The 19,934-nt window shown below is 38.3% G+C and overlaps 1 protein-coding gene across 2 annotated transcripts in view; it reads right to left on the reverse strand.

Moving 5' to 3' along the window:
* NLK (nemo like kinase) overlaps positions 1-19,934 on the reverse strand; it is a 62,246-nt gene that overhangs the window by 7,301 nt on the left and 35,011 nt on the right. For both annotated transcript variants that reach the window (XM_069873772.1, XM_069873773.1), the window contains exons 3-8: positions 19,767-19,896; positions 18,193-18,248; positions 9,216-9,322; positions 7,269-7,354; positions 6,137-6,346; positions 2,521-2,622 (exon numbers count right to left, since the gene is read on the reverse strand). In XM_069873772.1, coding sequence (XP_069729873.1) covers positions 2,521-2,622; positions 6,137-6,346; positions 7,269-7,354; positions 9,216-9,322; positions 18,193-18,248; positions 19,767-19,896 — 691 coding nt within the window. The remainder of the gene's footprint in view (positions 1-2,520; positions 2,623-6,136; positions 6,347-7,268; positions 7,355-9,215; positions 9,323-18,192; positions 18,249-19,766; positions 19,897-19,934) is intronic.

Consider the following 19,934-nt stretch of genomic DNA (forward strand, 5'->3'; position numbering starts at 1 on the left):
GGGAGAAGAGCCCAGCTCCCTCCTCTCCACAACCTCCTTTCAGGGAGTTGGAGAGAGCAATGAGGTCTCCCCTCAGCCTCCTCTTCTCCAGGCTAAACACCCCCAGCTCTCTCAGCCGCTCCTCATAAGGCCTGTTTTGCTACACTTATGCCCCTTCCCACAGCTCAACTGCCATTCCAAGAGCATCTGCTTAAGTACAGCTTTTAGGGACTTAGCAAACCGCAATCAAGCCCATGGCTTGAGATCAGAAATGGCCCTGACAAGAGTGCTAGCAAGGATGGAAGAAACTGGTGGTAGTGGAATTGCTGTAAGGTCTGATTGCCATGGAATCGAAAATCGGGTGTCCTAGCAAGTAACGTGCATCACACTGGATCTCTCTTCCATAAGGGAGAGTGCAGGGACTGCAATAGGGAGGGAATGAACTCCCACATATTTGACTTGTAGAAGTGGGTCAGCGCACAGCTGTCCGTGGAGCCCAAACCACTGCGAACGTGGGAGGAGACACTTTGCCCCGGGCTGCCCGTTAAACAACTTTATCAATTCACTTACATTTAGTTTGAAGTAAAATTTTTAAAAACAAAACCGAAAACGAAGCCTACAAAATATGTGGATTTTCCTTATGCCAACACGCAGCAGGGTGGGTTTTTTATTCAGAAACTTGATACATTAATCTATTTTTACATAAAGCAGCAAACTGCTTTACCCCTTAACTCCTACTACGCTCACCTACATCAAGTAAAAATAGTTTGTGCGACAAAGTAATCACCAGTTTCTAGCTTGGTTTTCTCCCCCTGTTAATCTAATTAAGAACTGCTAACATTTAGCTACTTATAAGCACCAAATCTCCATCTGAAAAGATGAAAAGCCATGAATTCACCTTCAAAAACAAAGCGTGCTTGAAGCTAAAAACAGAGAAATATCATTCAAGAAATCAACTGGATGCCTGTAACCCCCTATTTCCAAACTGCAAATGAGCAAATCAACTCCAGAGACTACGCAGCTTCTTTACTCAGCACTGGGGTCAGAAAACCAGCAGGTATTCTTGTACCCATCTCAGTTCTTGATAAAACATCCTGGTTTAACAAACCAAACAAGAACAACAAATTCCAGAGCTCTTGCTTAGTACTGCCAAGAGTACAATTACTGGACTTTGGAAATGCCAAGCAATTATAAATTATCAGATTTTTAAACCAAGACATTCTAGAGTCTATCTGAATGCATTTGTATACTGTTACATGTTTTTATCTAAGGTATAGCAGATTAATTTCTCCCAGCTTCAGTCACTCCAGTACTGTTTTTTTTTTCTTAACCTCTCAGATCTTGAACTGCAGGGCTAGAGGCTGAAAAGTTACAACTCTTCCAGCATGTGATAGCAAAAAAAAATTACTCTTGATTTGCTTGAAAACTGGTAGAAAAGGTCTTAAGGAAATCCTTCTCTTATTAATGTTAAAAGTAAAAAACATGTCACAGAACGGAACAGAGACAATTTGATATAGTGAATCAAAAGTGCCAAGGAGGCAGAACTCCCACGTTAATGATATAGCAGAATATATATTCAATGCTCATTTCTATGGTAACTACTATTGTGGTGAGTAGACATTTGAGAGATTACTTTGACATGCAGAACATAAAGATGCAAACTTAACTACTAGAAAGATTTGATGTATTATCATGCTCAGGTTATTAATTTTGTTAATTTTTACTACCCAACAATCATAAAAATGACTGCCCTATGGATTCCTGCATAAACATTTCTTTCTATCTATTAACAATATGTTTCATTTGCCCTTTTTTATTGTCCAGTCAGCGCGGTGACATCATCTTGTCTTTTTTTCTGTTTTGTTTTTTTTTAATTTATTTTTTATTTTAGGTTTCACTTCAGTTCTGTCAAGTGTCGTATCCCAGTTTTCAATACCTTGGTAAGCCCTTCACAGAGTGCTCAGGTCACTGCACAGATGTGTTAGGGGACCCTTTGGTGAGGAGTTGCTGGGCTGTTCTGTTTACAGATCCGGATAACGGGTGATTTCCACTTCTAACACTCTTGCTGCTGCCAGCACAGGAGTCCCTCTGGGGCTTTCTGAGCTGTACTGTCAATTTTAATTTACATCTCTTGCCAATATTATCACTTAAATTTAACATCTTCATTCAAAATAGCTGTCGCTTCAGAAAAGGAGTCTTTTGTCCATATCATCAAGTTAAAGCACGTGTGCAGGACAGAAGGTAGAGAAAACCCACTTTGTCTCAATGGTAATTTGAGTATCTACCCCATTAACCCACGCCACCTTAACACCACAACTGCCTTTGGTAAACTCAACCCTGTTTACAGGCAGAGACAGCACTGAGATTAAATATCCAAACAAAGCATGTGTGAGCAAAACCGCCATAAGAATTTAATCAGGATGCAAAACACCGCAATGAAGGAGCGGTAGAATCCTGCACAGAGGAAATCCTAACTTAGGGGGCTGCCTGAAGGACTGTTTTGACCACGTGTACAGAAAACGCAGCCTTCCCCAGCTGTACCTGTTTATGAGGACCCCTGAGTATATGTGCCTTGGCGCCTTCACACGCCGTCCTCATTGCTTCCAGCGACGGCGTTCCCAACAGGTCTGTGATCAAATCCAGCTGTAGGTATAGAACATAGATGTTGGAGATCTTAGTATATATTAATGTATTTCACTATGACACCAGATTCTTAAGCTAATGTAAATTACATTTCAATCCATTTCAAACCACTCTTCTATTCATATTAAATTACAAATATTAATGTATACATCTAGTAGATAGCAAATACAAACATTTGTAATTTCACCAACAAAAGCCCCAATGGAAGATGGTTTTCAAGTTTGGGAGATTTTTTTGTTTACAGCTTTATTAATAAAATACTTCATTGCCATTCAAATCAATTCATCAATTTTACATCATTGCAAAAACAGTAAGTACAGTTTATGGTGTGCTACTCATTCTAAAGCCCAAATATCTCAACTGCGTGTCAGCATCCCACACCTGTACATCACACAAGATTATACCCCAAAACCAGGTCAACTACTACTTTACACAAAATATTTTGTCATGAATAGGAATAAAACTACAGAGAATGTGATGGAAAACCAGACAGGGAAAACGTCCTAAACCTTTAGGGGTTTAGATGTGGAAAAATAATTGAGAAATAGGGACATGGTGCTGATATACTAAAAGATCAATGTATTTAGAAAAAGTGAAAAGTAATGTAAAAATTATACTAGTGTATCAGGGAATGCAGATTGCATAAACACCTGCATTTTTCAGCCAGCCCTTCCTGAAGCACGCAGCAGTGATATGTTAATGCATGTTTGTATCTATATATATAGATATGAATATAAATATACAGACTTCATTCAAATGGTTACAAGAAAAAAAACACTGAAAACAATTTTCATAATGATCTCCTGAAAGCTGATGTTTAAACGTCTCTCAAGATATAAATTCTCTTGTCTCATCCCATACATTTCCAATACACGCACAGAAGAGCTTTAAGAGGTCTGATTTCATTTATTTAGATGCACGTCACAGGCATTAAATACATTTTTCTGAAGCATGATAAATAATATATTCTGAAGTTTTAGTGTAAAGCTAGAAAAAAATATTGCAAAACATTAATTTTGAATCAACTGACCTCAAGTCTTTTGGGGACATATGCTGAATCTACACCAGTACATTATTATTTTAGGTCAGAAGGGCACTTTCAAAGCCAACTTCTCTGCTGCTGCCACTGCTGTCCTGGGCACGGGACTGGTTATCTTTAAGGAGGATTAAGTCATAATCAGCAAAATCAGACTAGAGGAACTGGCTAATCTAGGACGGTGGTTAAAACTTAGCACTCTGTAACCTGCCTTTCACAAAAGAGTGCGCAGGCCAGGCTTCAGAGCAATCAGAGAAAGATAGTCAGAAAGTCAGAGATCACCCTTCCTGCACCACAGATGCACTAGGAGATAAAATTACGTGTATTAATTGTTTCTGGCCAATTATACAAGCTAAAAAGAACCTGTATTTGTACCTTCAGAAATGCATTTTTAAATAAAAATAAGACGACTGTATAATACAAAAATGCTAACTATTCTAAATATTATCAGTAAAAAGCAAAAATAGGTGGTGTAGGAAATCCTGTATTTGAAAATGTTTCTTCTGATTATGTAAGTCTCAGTGCAGATCATCTCATTTCTTCCCGTTGTAAGAAATCCCACAAAATCCTTATCAGACATTACCTACTGTAACTCAAGGAAGTAAATTGGATACATTAACCACTTTCCAGATGATGCCATCCAAAGTTTAAAATACCAAAATCACCAGTTCCAGCCTGGTTTACAACATACAGCTTTATTAACTTTCCCCATCACAGATTTGAGTTACAAATTCCAGTACAGTGAGTTTTAAAACAATTTCTTCCCTGCTCTTTTCTAACAGGAAAACTTCTGGTGATGGTTACCCTGACGTCAGAGAGGTTTTGCTGGCCCGGTGAGCTCTGCTGGTGTGTAGGGAAAACCTTTTTGAGTGGACAGCCTGCACTATGGGGCACGACAGAAGTACCAGGAAAGACTGTACCTTGGCCAGCCAAGGCATTCCTATGGCTCCATCCACCTTTGAGCAGCACCGAGTTCCTCAGAAAATACTTGAAATACATGTGGTGTCACTTCTTAAACAGCCCTACTGCACAGGGGTTAACAATGGTCTAGGAATTCTGAATTAACTTTATACAACTTTCCAATCAAATAAAGTGAACACCATCCAAGAAGTCCACCCCACGATGCTACTCCAGAGTCATCCGATGGATGCCTTTGCACTTTAAATTTCAAGGATAGGCAAGGTTATTAATATCACACATACATTTAACTTTGATATAGCAAAAGATCAAAGATGCAAAAACCAGGAGATCTTAAGTATTTTTCAGACTGCAAGAGAACAGCTGCCAATTTAACCAGCAGTTCTGATCACAGAACTGCTTTTTTTTCCTTCACAGCCTCTTCACAGGGGTGGGAGAGGGGAGTATCTGGGGAGGAAGCCTATTTCTGTGACCATACAGAGTATTGTTGGTCACTCTAGACAGCACTAAGTCCCTCCTGGAGAGCACCACGGTGGTGATGTGACAGATACCACTAGACAGGACACAACACTGAAGAGATACATACACAACACAACAACATTTTAAACATGTGACTGTTGAAAGCAGCGTGCTAACGTGAATGTCTCTCAAACCCAAGGAAACGCTATGTGCATAAACAAGCAGGAAAAGGATAGAATTGGAATGTGACCTTTAACAGAAGTTTGGAATCTGTTTTCACTTCTTGTAGATCAACATACATAATCTCACAAATTTAATGCTATGTAGTTTCTAATCAATAGATCAATACTACCAACATTGAAGAGAAACATTTTCACATCAGCACATTTTATTCCTTCTCTTAGAAAGATAAATGCATCCATCTGTAATACCTTGCTGCAGACATTACTCTCTATCTACTGTAGAAACAGCACTTGAGAATTATTAGATACATATGCATATTGTACTCATTTGCTTACTGCTGGAATGGTGCTGAAGTATTCTGGTGCATCTCATGTTTTTATATCTAGCTACAACTATACAACATAAAAAAAAATATTCAATACCTTCTTATACATTTGATTGTTCCTAAAATAAAGCAGTCTGAGCAACACTACTAATCGGCAGGTTAAATAGTTCAAGTGCCCATCCTGTATCTCCAGCAATATATTGACACAAAACTTAAGTAACAAGTTAAATGAATAACTGAAATGAATAAGTTAATGAATGAATAAGTTAAGTAACAAGAAGGTAATACTTTGACGTATTAGTTGGTACAAAAAGATTTATGCCAGTTATATCACCTTTACTTTATCTCAGCCAAATGCTACAGCAGGCTTTGTACAGCAGCAGATTACATGGGATTACAAAAAATAACACATTTCAAAAGCCAACGTTTGTAACCACTACTCTTAGTACTGTCTGGAAGCTCAGCATTTCAGAGTAGCTTGGGTTTTTTTGTCTGTGTGTAAAAGCAAGTTTGAGGTTCAAAATGCACCAGTATAACTGATTCCACGAAACTATGCAGTAGAAAAAAAAAATTAAAGGGAAATTTAATGATACCTGCTGTATGGGACTCTGTGCCTGAAACAATATTCTTCGCCCAAGTAATTCTGCAAAGATACAGCCTACAGACCAGATGTCAATAGCATTGCTGTAGTGACGGCTGCCCATCAGGATTTCTGGAGCTCGATAATACTGAGTGACAACTTCCTGAGTCATGTGACGAGATTCATCTAATTCTTCCACCCTGGCCAATCCAAAATCACAAATCTAAATTGAGAAGGTAAATAAAGAAATTAAAATAACCAAAACACTTAATGCATTTCAAATAGGTAACCTTCTGGAAATGAAGCAGGAAATTCCAAACCAGCATTTAAATAAATCAGATCATCAGCTGTAACTGCATAAGCAAAGGGAAAGGGGAAGAGGAAGAGATTATGCTATTTTATTCCACATCCATTTAAACTTTGTACAATTTTGTTTGAAATCACAGTACATTTTTAGTTGGCATTACGATATTTATAATCTAAAAGATAAAAAAAAAACTTTAAGAAAAAAATATACATATTGCCAACCTCTGGGTACAGAATATTCCATCCCAAACCAGATTCCATTAGTTCATGATACACCCCAAAACACTACAGAGAGGTTCAGCCTTCTGCTTTGGCTTTGAGAACTTTTAAACATTTCTTGAACCAGAGGGTTAAGAAAAACTTTCACCATTGGAACGCTTAGCAAATCAGGCTAAACAAAACTTAATGTTTTTACAATTGGCACAGTTACACAACACACCAAAGCCCTCCACAATTTCATACGTCTGAGAAGTTAATAGGAGAGCCTTGGGTATTCTGTATTGCCTCGACATTGACTCGCTCGCTGCCCAATGATGTTGTAATTAATACCTGAAGACACTGCCTGCCTCTCCCAGCTGCTGAGGGCACAAGAGATCCCAAGCAGGGTAAACAAAAGAATCACATCTATCTTGCTTTCACAGATTTGTGGAGAGGTAGCAAAAAATGGGGAAAGGAAGAAGTTTGTTCCGTTTCTAATTTTTAAAGCATCTGTGGGATTTCTTTCTTTTCAAATGACTTTCAGGAAGTGTCCATATGAAATGCTTTTGTTTTAAAAATAACGACAGATTTATCATGAACAGCATACACATATGTACAGTTTCAATAAATTTAAGTAGCACCTTAAGAACACAGTTGCTGTTCACAAGTAGGTTCCCTGGTTTAATGTCTCGATGTAAAATGCCAGCAGAATGTAGATATTTCAGACCTGAAATATTAAACGAAATTAAAATAAATACCTTTTTTTTCCCCCCCTTCTAAAAGAAGTTTAAGGCCTACAACATTTTCCTGGAAGGTCTTGCAACTCCTGATCAGAAAAGACTTTGCCATTGGCTCATTTTCAATATGAGTCTAAATTCCAGTCTCTAGTGGGCACTCAGTCACTCAATGAAAGGACAGAATCATCAGAGTATACTATGCAGAGCAGGTAAAGTAAGCGGGATTTGTTTTGTTGTTTTTCTTTGTTTGGTTTTTAATCAAAATGAACCCAAACCATCATCTCCCTGGTTGTGACCTGGATCCTCTGCTAATCACAACACTGGAATATTGACATATACCTCTTACTGCTGTTTCCCCAGTAACAATTTTAACTTCTGCAGTCCTAAAATCTGACTTAACAATTTCCTAGGTAACAGCTGCACTTCGGAAATAAATTCAGACTAAACCCAAGCTAATTTGCATGTTATTATTTTTTTAAATCACTTTTTTTTTTTTTAAACTAAATCCTCCTAAGCCAGCAGCAGATAATGTAAAACACGGGTAAGAGAACACAGGCCCAAGTTACAGTAAAGACTAAGCTCTGTCCTTAATTTTATCAGTGCAAAAATTCAAACGTAGCTCTGATGAACTTAGGACTTATGATCACAGCCACTGGGGATGTTTTGAACCTTTCTGGTGGTTAAGAAAGAGACAACCTGTGCTTCCTGTGTGCTTTCGCAGTCCCTGAAGTTGTGATTCTGATCTTTTTAAGAAAACGAAAGTAATGCAGAAAGCACCTCACTAAAAAGCACGGTGGAAGGACGTACATCGCTGTGGAATTGTCTGTGCCTGTGAACTGCAGTAGGAGACAGAGCATGGAAAACGGCCAGAATTCAAGTAGGGCCAGATAGAGCAAAAATAAATAATAGCATTAAACTGGAGAACACTGAGCTCTTGGGTCCAACAGAATGAGAACTAACTCTTGAACAAACTTGAACTGACAGTTTAACATTGCCAATTGGGTAGAAATTAGAATTCTGCACGGTCTCCCAGTCACCATAAATTCAGTAATCACAGAGGCACAAATGCCTTTTCTTCTTTAGGACTGTAAATCTTTTCTCTAGCACAACAAGTACCTGGAATGGCCCATGCTAATTCTGGTTCTAATTTATATTTCTTTGCTCTTCTCTTTATGAATATGATCTGCTATTTATTTACTGCCAGACAAAACTGACTGTTTACTTTCACGTTATTCCAGTGAAAATACTCAAATAAAGGCAATGTAAAAGCAACTCAACTAACAGTGGCCAGACGTCCAAAAGATAAGCTCAATAATTTAATTTCTTGGATAAAAGTTTCCAAATGGACTAAAAAAATAAATCAAGTTTAAAATCATTTTTATGGTACATTGTTTTAGCTAAAAATCACACTAGAGCAGGCTGTTCCATAACAAGCTTAACTGGACTGTTCCCTGTTATAACTTAAGCGTGCACAGTAACAAATTTTTATCAGTTTGGCTCCATCTAGGCATCCTTCCTGCACCTTGATTCAAAAATTACTGGAGGACATTAAAACACACCCACTGACTATAAGACTCTCACAGGCCAACGAAAAAGCCTTTGCAGCTGAAGTGTAAGTCTTGCCATCTTTACCCGTGACTATGATGGAAAGCAGCAGAGCTGCCACATTTGTATAACTAGGATAATTAACGCTTGCTATTCATTCATAATATGAAATAAAAAGAACAAGTTTCCACAGGAAACTCATACAAGATGAGGATGTCGTGAAAATAAACATTAAGAAACAGAGTAAAGAGAAAAATACTACTACTACTACATAATTGTCATTAAATTTAAAAGAAGAAAAGTTACCTCTTAAAATCTGGTAAAGAAAAACTTTGACATGATCCGAGCTGAGTGGCTGAGGAGAGACGATAATCTTATGGAGGTCACTCTGCATCAATTCAGTGACAACATATCTTCAATTTATTAGTTAAGGCAAAAGCAGAAAGTCCAGCACATAATGTCTTGAAACATTTACTCTACCACCTAGGAATCTGAGCTCTTACAGGTCAGAGCTATCGAGTGAAAAAGAATAAAGCTTCTTCAGAGGCCAAGTCTCCAGAGTCTTACAATAATGAAAATAAAAAAGGGGTTGTGAAAGAAAACAGATTACTCAATAAAGTAGTGTTTGCATTAAGGTAATTGTTACAAAATTATTTCAAAGTCATATTACAACTTGGAAAACAAAACAAAATTTTAATACGATTAGTGGCATCTTGAAACCTTTAAATCTTTCTTTACAGTCGGTGAGGCACAGATTACAAACGACTAAAGAAGCATCTTCAGAGTGCACACAGATCAACACGGTTTAACCAGAGAGCCTAGCACTGCGCGTCTGTGATAGCTGGTTGCCAGAAAAACTTTGCAGGCTGCTACACGACCAGTAATGCCGACTTCTAGAAACACACATGCTTCCCTAGATCTACCCAGCACCCGCTATTTTACCTTCTCAAGCATCATATACACATGCACACAAATCCCAGTCATAAAACCTCTTCTGTTATAACAGGAGAAGAAAAAGGAAAAGAAAACAATTTCCACCTGGAGGAAAAGCTAAGATAAACCAGGCACTCACAGAGGTGCAGAAACAGCAAAAACCATGCTCAGTGATAATTTACACAAACACCTGAAGATACAGAGTTGTATATGCTGTGGCTTATGCTAAGTGAAGGTGTGGATTAAGCAGGGTATTGTGTTTATTCAGGAAGCATTAAAAATCCTAAAGAAGGAGAAATAGGGAAGACACCAGCAGCATATCTTAACTCACAAAACCAACATCATCATGTCAACTGCCTGAATATCTTAGTTATAAAACACATGCAAAAAACCCTAACAATAACTGCTTGGGGATATCTCAGCCCTTCACTGTCTACGAGCTGCAAAGAAGCTGCCCCTGCCGTCCTCTGCTGCACTAACAAACACCACTAGTAGATTAATTTTAGAGCAGTTCAGTGCAAAATTTAAAGCAAAAGTACAACACCTCAACTTTCAAGAATAATTAAACTTGCAATACTGAGAATTTTCAACTTTTACAAGTAACCTTGATAATTAAGGAACATTGCTGCTTTCAAAGCTACCTTTAGCAGTATTATTTGAAACAAAAATCTCCGATATTATTACATTTGTGGCTGAAGAAGGTAAAACACAGGAGCCATCTGTTAACTGAACTTCTGCTTTACAGCAAGGTATCAAATGTCTCCCTGGTCCCTCTGCGTCAGGTGTAAGCATTACGAGTCACAGCAGTCTCTGCGATGTTCAAAACGGACAAAAATGTAGCAGAGGTGGTGCTGCCAAGGTCACTGAAAAGATCAAGGAGAGAGTTAGAAATAAAACTGCATCTCCTGGGCCCCTGTCTAGTATCTCCCTTGTACACCCAGGTTCATTCACAGTTCAAGGTAAGGCAGCAGCCGGCTCTCAGCCTCTCAAACCCACAAACTGATCTGCTGTGTGAGCTGGCAGCACTCAGCTGCCCGGCTCTGACCGGGTGGGACCAGGACGCAGGAGTGTGCCCAGGTTTCCCTGCCACTCGCAGGCTGAAGCAGGGTGCGCCGTGCAGGAGGAAATCACATGCTTCAGTTCCACTTGTCCTCTGCGCAACTTCATGAACTCCTCGACCTCGTGGTGGCGTGTACGTGTGTCGTCCTGACCTCACCTCCGAAAGCAAAGCCAACCAGGTCAACCTTGCGGGGTTGGTTTGCTCTGGTTTTAAATCTCGCCACTAGCCTGCAGGAGCCTATCGGCCGGTTCAACGCTCTTCGGAACCAGCTCTGCTACGTGTCAAGTCTGAAATATAATAGCAAACCCTGACTTCAGTTCAGATATTTATCTCTCGGTAGCAAGGTAAGCAAATCAGCTTCAACAGAAGCTGCTACTCGTTCTTATCATCAGCACCGATTAACAGGCACAGGTCACGCTGCACTTTTAACAAGAGAAAACTTACACTTCCTTTCATCTCTCCCTAATCAATGTTCTCCTTCCATCTGTTGCTCTGCAAACCCTATCCGGCCAAATCCCTACCAGCCAAATTGTTCAGCTGCCACCAGCACACCACACACAAATTAATTTTATAAATGGAATATTGCCCACTTTTTGACCAAAAAAACCTCCAAATTAAAATTGCTTTCATAAAAAATTCATAAAGGAAAAACCCAAGCCTGCAGCACCATAGCCTCTAGTCCTCTAATTTTTCATTTCCTTTTGCAAAAGCCCTCTTAAATATTTATACCAGCCTTCTAAAATTTGGTTTTTACATTACGGCTGCAACAAACCTTTACATTTAATTTTTAATGTAAAACATTAAAAAAAAAAGCAAAAGCATTACTCTGCATTTTATTATGATAAGATTTTTGTTTTGCTATGCCACAAATCCTCCTAAATCTCAATCCCAAGCATAATGTCTCCCAGATGTCTCAACTAGTTGCCATGCCAACTAAAGCAGCTTAAATTAAATGAGGGCCTGAAATGGCACCTGCACCACTCCAGGTCTGTTGCGCATTAAATAAAGCTCTCTTGACAAGGGCTCAGAGGTGCCATTACCTTGAACAGCAGCTATCTGATTATTGTCTCTAGATAATTTAATGAGGGCCTCAAAACAAGAGCAAAAGAGCAGCACTTGCTTGGTGTTCCTGCCTTTTACAAACGCGGCAGCTTCTTGAACAGCTGGTACCCAAGCAGGTCAATGACTTTGCTCCGGCCAGCGCTACAAATGTTTAGGAAAAACAAACTACAAACCCCTGTGGGATTCCTATCAACTGTTCCAACAGGTACCTGCAGTGCTCTTTTTTAAGTCGAACCATAAAACACGCTGCCTCAGAGGTGGTCACCAGAGCCGCAACATCCAGCTAAGCTGAACGTTACTACCAGATAAAAATTGCTACTGACAGCAGTAATTAGTTAAGTAGCTGTATGGAATTAGAACTACAAATGTACCAATTTGCTTCAGAATAATTATCAAGGCAAATGCAGAGCGCAAAAGATCTTCACTCACTCTGTTGACTGGGAGCCCTGCTGAGTTGATAAACTTCACGAAGTGACAGGCACATTTTAAAAAGGAATAAAGAACACTCTGTGATGTGGTGTTCTCACAACGACTGGGATCCTTCCTTATTAGGGCTCCACACACCTTAAAGCTTGATTCTGTAGTGTTTTTCTGGGAAGAGGCCAACATTCTGTGAACAATTTCTGGGGCAGGTGGATTAGCTGGATGCTAACGGTGGAGTGGAGGTGTCTATCTGCATGATACTACAAGAAATGTGCTTTTTTACAACAAAACAAAACTCTTTCACATATATTTCAAGATTTTCTATAAGATATGAAACAAGGTTATTTGTTATTTTAGTATGCTTTAATTATACTTGTATTTAGATCAGGATCCTCTCAAGCTTAATTTGTGATGCCACCTCTGTTCGTGTCTAACTCTTCGCAAACTTTATAGCTCCCTAGTAGAAATGTTTATATAACACCCTCATTTCATATCAATACTCAGAACACACACAAAAAAGACCTAATCCATGTAAAAACAGTGCAACAACTATTAAAAAAACCCCAAACCTAATGCCTGTCCACATAATTTTTATGTTTAAAATCTGTTGACTTTTCTGCTACAGGTAAAATTACTGATATATCTGGACAGACACAGTAACATTATCAAATACTTCCGCGTGAGTAGAAAAAAAGCAGAACAGAGCAAAGGGGAATGTGGATTAATCAGTAGGAGTTCTGTGGATAAATTACTAACCACTACTGATAATTTATTCTACAAATAATTTTTAAAATAGATTTTAAAAAAACGCAACTCCAAATGTCAAACACACGGTGTGAAGAGCTCCCAGTCAAAGTTGAGATTGTAAAACCTTCTATCCTAGCGTCACTTCAGGCTGTTCAAAAATCAAGTCATAATCCTTAAACTTAGAATAAGGATAATTAGCATGGGGGATTGGAACTGGATGATCTTTAAGGTCCCTTCCAACCCAAACCATTTTATGATTCTATTGAGTACCTAGAAAAGGCTTAAAATTAAAAAGGGGAAAATTTCCACATATTTTCACTGAATCCTGACAGCCAGCAGAGTCTACCTGAAAGATGACTGCTAACAGCACATGATATTCAACTTTAAAACCTCCCTGGTATTTTCCTACGTCTACACAATCATCTCCACAGAAGTCCTTTCATATCACTGCATACTGGGGAAAACACCTTCAGTTCCAGGCAATATTATTCAAGTAGATTTTGCAAATACTGGAATAAAAGGATTACAACTTTACTGCTGAATAAAGCAAAATTTAAAACCAAGGCAAAAGAGCCTCGTGTCATAGAGAGAGTCAAACTATTCTGGCAGAGGGTTCATTCAAGCAGACATCTCAGACTCTCTCTCAGTTTACTGGTTTGACAATAACACCGCCACACTTCCGCTACCAGTACAAAGTACATCAAGCTCTCCTCTTTTCTTGAATATCTAGTGAGAAGTTAAGTCACAATTCTGCCTGATCCACAATATAAACTGTTGTGTCACCAGCTGCAAATTGGCATCCCGTAGCCTTCTATGGAGTGTACTAGTCCTCCTAATACTCAAGGTCCCCGCTCAATTCATGCGTCTGTTGGCCCAGAGCAACTAGGTGCAATGTCATTTCAGAGGAGCACTCAAGCAAGGAAACCCTTTCTAAGGATGCTGTAAAAGAAGAGGAAGCCTGAGCACACACTGCTCGATCCCCCAACACTATGGTCATTGTCCCTTTAACTGGCTGGAGAAACCGAATCTCAGCTTGTCTGTGTCTAGTCTCCTCCACCCAACACGTGTAAGGGATTTACCCCATAATCCATCAGAAAACAGCTCTTTCACCTCTCAGTAAGGTCAATGGGGAGGAATTCCTGCACACCTTTGCTCTTACTAGTATTAAAATCTTTCCAAGCCAGCACAAGACTGTGCTAGTGATATCTTTTCAGCTGCTTCTAATACTCAATTGAATGGAAAAGTTACTTCAGAAAGTTACTATAGAAACTTAGGATAGTTCTAAGAGAAAATCTGTGTATCTCCAGGTGCCGAATTCAGTATTACAATCAATTATACAAGATTTTGTAACTGGAAAAAAAGAGCTATAAAACATCAAATCATTTAGGCTGGAAAAGACCTTTAAGATCAAGTCCAACCGTTAACCTACCACTGCCAAATCAGTTCAGTCAGGAATTAACAAGTATGTTAATTTTAATGAAATGCTTCTTAGATGCTCTAGCAAAACCTGAGAGTCACTGTTCACCTTTAAAACTGATACGCTTTAAGGTCAGTCCACCGAGGAACACAGGCACGCAATAGAACCAAAACATCATCCACACTTGTGTATCAGGGATCATACCTCTGTTCCACCAAAGTAAACTGGTGATTCCAGGGATTGGCCTTGAACTTCAGCTTAATGATGAACTCAATGACTAACATGTAAAATCTAAAATTCATTAGCAACCTCTTTTTCATTTATTTTCTCAAGACAGACACCCAGAAGAATGTGTGTTCCATTATCTGTTCCTTTCTGCATGAGGTGATATTGGCAAAAATATCAATACCAGTATAAGATGTTAAATGCTTACAAAGATTGTCGGTCTAAAAACCTCACTATCCCTTCAAATTATAACTCAATCTAAGAGCTTGCAAAGAATTTGCGTTCTAAACAGAACATCTCACTAGATTAAAATGCCTTTATGGATCACCAGTTTCCTAAGAAATCTTTTAATTTATCATCAGAACTTTAAGTCACTTTCAGAGTTGTCTTTACAAAATACACTTAGCAATTCTTAGCAATTCACCTACAAGACACTGAATAACCGAAACAAACTACCAGTTCATTTGCAACATGTTGTTCATATAGTTTTAATTATTCTGTTAAGTACTTTTATTTCTTTCCAGAAAAGGGCACTACAACTCTTTAGAAAGCATAAAGGAAGCCTAGCAGTACCACCTCAATCCCCGTACACTTTCATCACTGATCAATAAACTTTATTGTAGAAATGGAACATCACTGTGATATCTATAGGAAATATACTAGGGGATCAACAAAATTAGTTTATACAACTACATCCCCCAGATATGGAATAGTTACCTGGTCTTCTTAAAATTAATCTGAAATAAGCTCTTCTTACACTACAGCAAGCAGAAGCACATGCAATTAAATTGTACACATAAACTGAAACACTTATTCATTCACTCTCCTAATGAAGGGTCATAAGTGCACTTTCTACAATTATTTAAACAGAAAGGAGAACGAAGATGACAAAGAAAACAGTCTTCTATTGCCACTATAGAGTCAACAAATTCAAAGAAATTAAAAATAAAAAAAGACAGCCCTATAAAATACTCATCAGAATGGCTCCCAATCAGTTAACCATGAAGGAAATTAACATTTCTGGGTTTAATTACAAAATTTGGCAGTAGCTAAGCTCGTAAAAATAAACTTATCCCATTTAAATATTCTCGATTGTAGAATTACGCAGAAGGAGTAATTCTTAACCTCGATCTGATTCGTAACTCTCATGACTTGTTATAAAATGAGAGCACTGAACTTGTCCAAATAACCAAACTCTAGTGCCTGAAGACTGCTCATATGCTGATCACATGAAAGAAATATCAAAGCTAAATTTAAGAGCTTTGTCTAACATTTCATATGAAAAGCCCTACTATCGTATAGCAGTACTTTCAGCCAATCAGTAAATCATGCTGTACTTCAGTTAGAATCACTGAGTTTAAACTGCACGTACTTTCTTCACCAATCAATTCAAGGTATTATATATAGATCAAACCATATTTCACAAAGTTCAGTTTATCTAAAAATAAAGAACATCAGTTTTCCACCTATTAATTGTCTTGTAAAGTGGGTCATACAAAAACACAGCTAAAACCTATCAGCATTTAAGAAATACCCTTCCAAATTCTAACCATAAGAGTGAGCTGGTGCACTCAAACCTCAGGCAGCTCCACTGAAGTCTTGACACCAAAGTAATAAAGCTGCTTGCAGGACAAGCAGAACATGCGATGCGGGAGGGTTTCTTTTTAAACCTAACTATTACTTAAGCACACAGGTAACAGAAAAAGCTCTCAGGTCCCACTTACTATTGTATGAAGACTAGATAACTTCAGAAAATAAACCCAACCCCTCACTGAGAACATTTTCTATACGTTCCTGAATGTACATGCATACATTTTTAGATGAAAATTGATTGGCAGTCTATCTATGCCTGGAACAGACATTTCCTTGTGCCCCGCCTGGTGTCTGAAGAGATTTTTGGTAACAATTTTGGATTTGAGAGGAAGTTGTGAATTATAGACTTGAAAGACCAAAGCTGTACAAGGAGCAGCAGCGTGACACATAACTGAATGTGCTACGATTCAAGTGTTTGTTTCCAGCAATTCAGCACAGAGTTTAATTTTCGGTGTTTGCTTTTGGGTTTTTCCATAGAAAACAGAGCAGTCTATTAGGCGACCTCAGCTGCGTGTCAGATCTCTGCACTGAAATGCTAATTCTATAATGGAAATGTCAATGTGTTAGGAATCCTTAGTTGATTATCTGCTCTCTAAAATATCACTTTTACTGAAGTCTACAAAGGATATTTTGTTACTAACAGCATGTTGTAAAATGATCTGAACAGTTCATAAAGCTCCGCAAATAATCTTAAAACTGTTATGGGCAGGAGTCTGGTGAAGAGCTTTTTTTTTCCTGCACACATAAAAAATAAAATATGAACAAATAACCTCTTTCAGTACTAATTATCAAGTTCATTTTTTATTAGCTAAAAACTTCTCAAAAATTGGATCTTAGCATGTTAAATTCTTAAGATAGCATAAAGAAGAGAACTGACAGTGGGATTAATGTAGGCAGACAATCTTGATGAGGAGTCCTGCTCTGTAGCTAGTGAAGTCTCTGCAGAGAATGGAATTACCCTAATTGAAATTTTTTTTTTGTTCTAAATCTCACAATATTTCTAGATACTTTATGCACCACAAAAATCTGCATTTAATTCATTGCATCAGAGTAATTTCTAGTAGTTTAAAAACTATAGCAACTACTAAACCAACCTGCTTTGAGTCACAGAACTTCTATTCCAACTACAGTAAGAGCCTACCCAGGTCAGTGACTGACTGTTCAGTATTTAAGAACACCGAAATTCCCAACCTCAAAAAGTAGAACCCAGAGTTTAAAAAAGGAAAAACACAAAACAAAGCATGACATTCTCACGTCAAGATTCAATTTTACAATACTTATCCACAGAGAGCATGCGCTCTGCATCAGGGACACATTAAACAGCACATGTATTTGTGTGAAATCTGTTTTCTTGATCAAGACAGAGGCTGAACAAGGAAAACCACAACCCAGCCAGTTTGCTGAAACATCCTTGAGAAGTCATGGTCCCAAAGCACGACAGTAGCACACTCTGAAAACACCAGGAAGTATTTTAAGGTACTGATAACTGAGAGGAAGTTAGTTACTAGATATAGTTTTCAAAAACTATTTTGGGGGAATCGCCACTAATAGCATCAGTATCTGTTGGGAAACACCCTGATGCCCTGCATTTAATGGCTGTTACATAGTCAAAGCTTCATGTTCAATCCTGCACCATTTGACCTCCAGTATTAACAGTAACTAAGAGTTCTCGATGGTCTGGATTCACTTTAAATAAAGCTGTTCGCATGTGGGCTCAAGGTTTTTGTGGTTCTGTTTCAGAGTCCACCAACTACTTGCAGTTTCTAAGCTAACAAAAATTACACCTACCTCAAATAAGATGCTCTATTTTATATTTAGGATACATTTCTTCAAAATAGTCAATGTGTGGAGGCTGGAGTATGTCGAGGGCAGAGAGTACCTAGGAAATACCACACAAGATCAAGACCTACCCCAGTCAAACAAAACCAAATCCCTTTCAAAAAACAGTCAGACTGCACTTTTCTTAGCTTTATTCTATCGTACACAGACAGACCAATACGTGAATTTAACAACTTTTCCCAGCTGCTCAAGCTTAAAAGCATAAGTTTATATACCAAATAAAAATTGCTTTATTTTAAACATATATATCCACAAAATATTTGTAAGAAGTCATTCTAGCAGAGAAATGCAAAAACAAAAGACATTATACTTTGTTCTACCTTTCATCTTTAAGAATTCTGTGATACACTGCTTCCACAAGGGAGTTAAAAAAACCCAAGTTGTTCACGTTCTGAATCAGAAGCTCAGCGCTCTGTGCAAAGCAGAAAGGTAGAAAAGCAGCAGCACTGAATTTAGCTCATCTCACAGGGAACAGTACTGCCTTGGTGTAGTCTTTTAGATCCTGTCCTAGGAATATCTATGACATTTAGCTCAAGCACACGAATTTCAGTTGTTAGCAGGCTCGATTTCTAACTGCTTACAGAGATGCTTTTATTTAACTTCATAGTCCGCAACAAAATCTTCTCCATAATGAAGACCCTGGTGAGGAGCAGTTTAAGACACCAGCTCTAAAGGAATCCTGCTCCAGAACTCATCTGCCAAGGAGCGGCGGCACTGGTGGTGGGACTCTGCAATCCTGTACAAGCTTGCCTGGCAGTCCATCTCTGTAGCATCCCACTGACAACACTGATCTGAATTCAGGGCCTAATCACAAATAAAATCTTTCTCGGACTATGATACCCTCGTATAAAAAAAAAGACAAACTTTAAAACAGGAGGAAAAGCAATGGAACAAGGTTCTGAAACAGATATCCGCTTCCTGACCCCTTTCCTCCAGAAGACAGTACTCCCAAGATGCTCGTTACTGCTCATCAATGGGAGAGGTTACCGCATCCACAGGTGACTTGTGGAACAGTTCCTTTAAGTACTTTTTTGTTCACTTCAGACAGAATCATGTGGGTCAATTCAAACAATTTTTTAAAAATGCTTTAACTTAACCTAGCTGGTTTCACCTAAAGCAGATTTGGGAGTGCTTGTTACAACCACTGTGCTAGAAGAGCTGAAAGAGCAATAAACTCCAACAAAGGGGAGAGGAAGAAGGAGTAAGAAATAGCTTGGAGGCGAAAGCATCTCCAGCTGGCATAGCTTTGTGCAGACTGACATTGATCTACAGCCTAAAATAAGATTAGGTGGAAGTGCACTGCCTGTCTATCTGCAAACATTTTTGGGAGGGGAATCATTGAACATCCTTAGATTCTTGATAACTTGATTTTTATAATGTTTGCAACAGTAATATCTCAATTTCCAGGAAAACTGATAACCATAAAATTAGAGAGCTTTTAAAGCATTTTTTTTATATTCTATAGCTTAAAAGAAAAATATACTTTGTGTGTTGTAGATAGCTCCATTTTACAATTAGGCTTTATCAAAGACTTCAAAATTACTTTGGATTTACTTACATTGTCATGCTTAAAAAAACACAACATCTTCAACTCCCGGAAGACCCTTTTACAAGAGACCAAATTTTGGAAGACGTTGGGCATCTTTTTGAGTGCAACTCTCTTTCCATCTCGTGGATCTGTTACTGACCTACAGAATAAAAAATTTAGAACATCACATACTACTGT

This window comes from Phaenicophaeus curvirostris, chromosome 21 (assembly GCF_032191515.1).
Source record: "Phaenicophaeus curvirostris isolate KB17595 chromosome 21, BPBGC_Pcur_1.0, whole genome shotgun sequence".
Classification (NCBI taxonomy): Eukaryota; Metazoa; Chordata; class Aves; order Cuculiformes; family Cuculidae; genus Phaenicophaeus; species Phaenicophaeus curvirostris.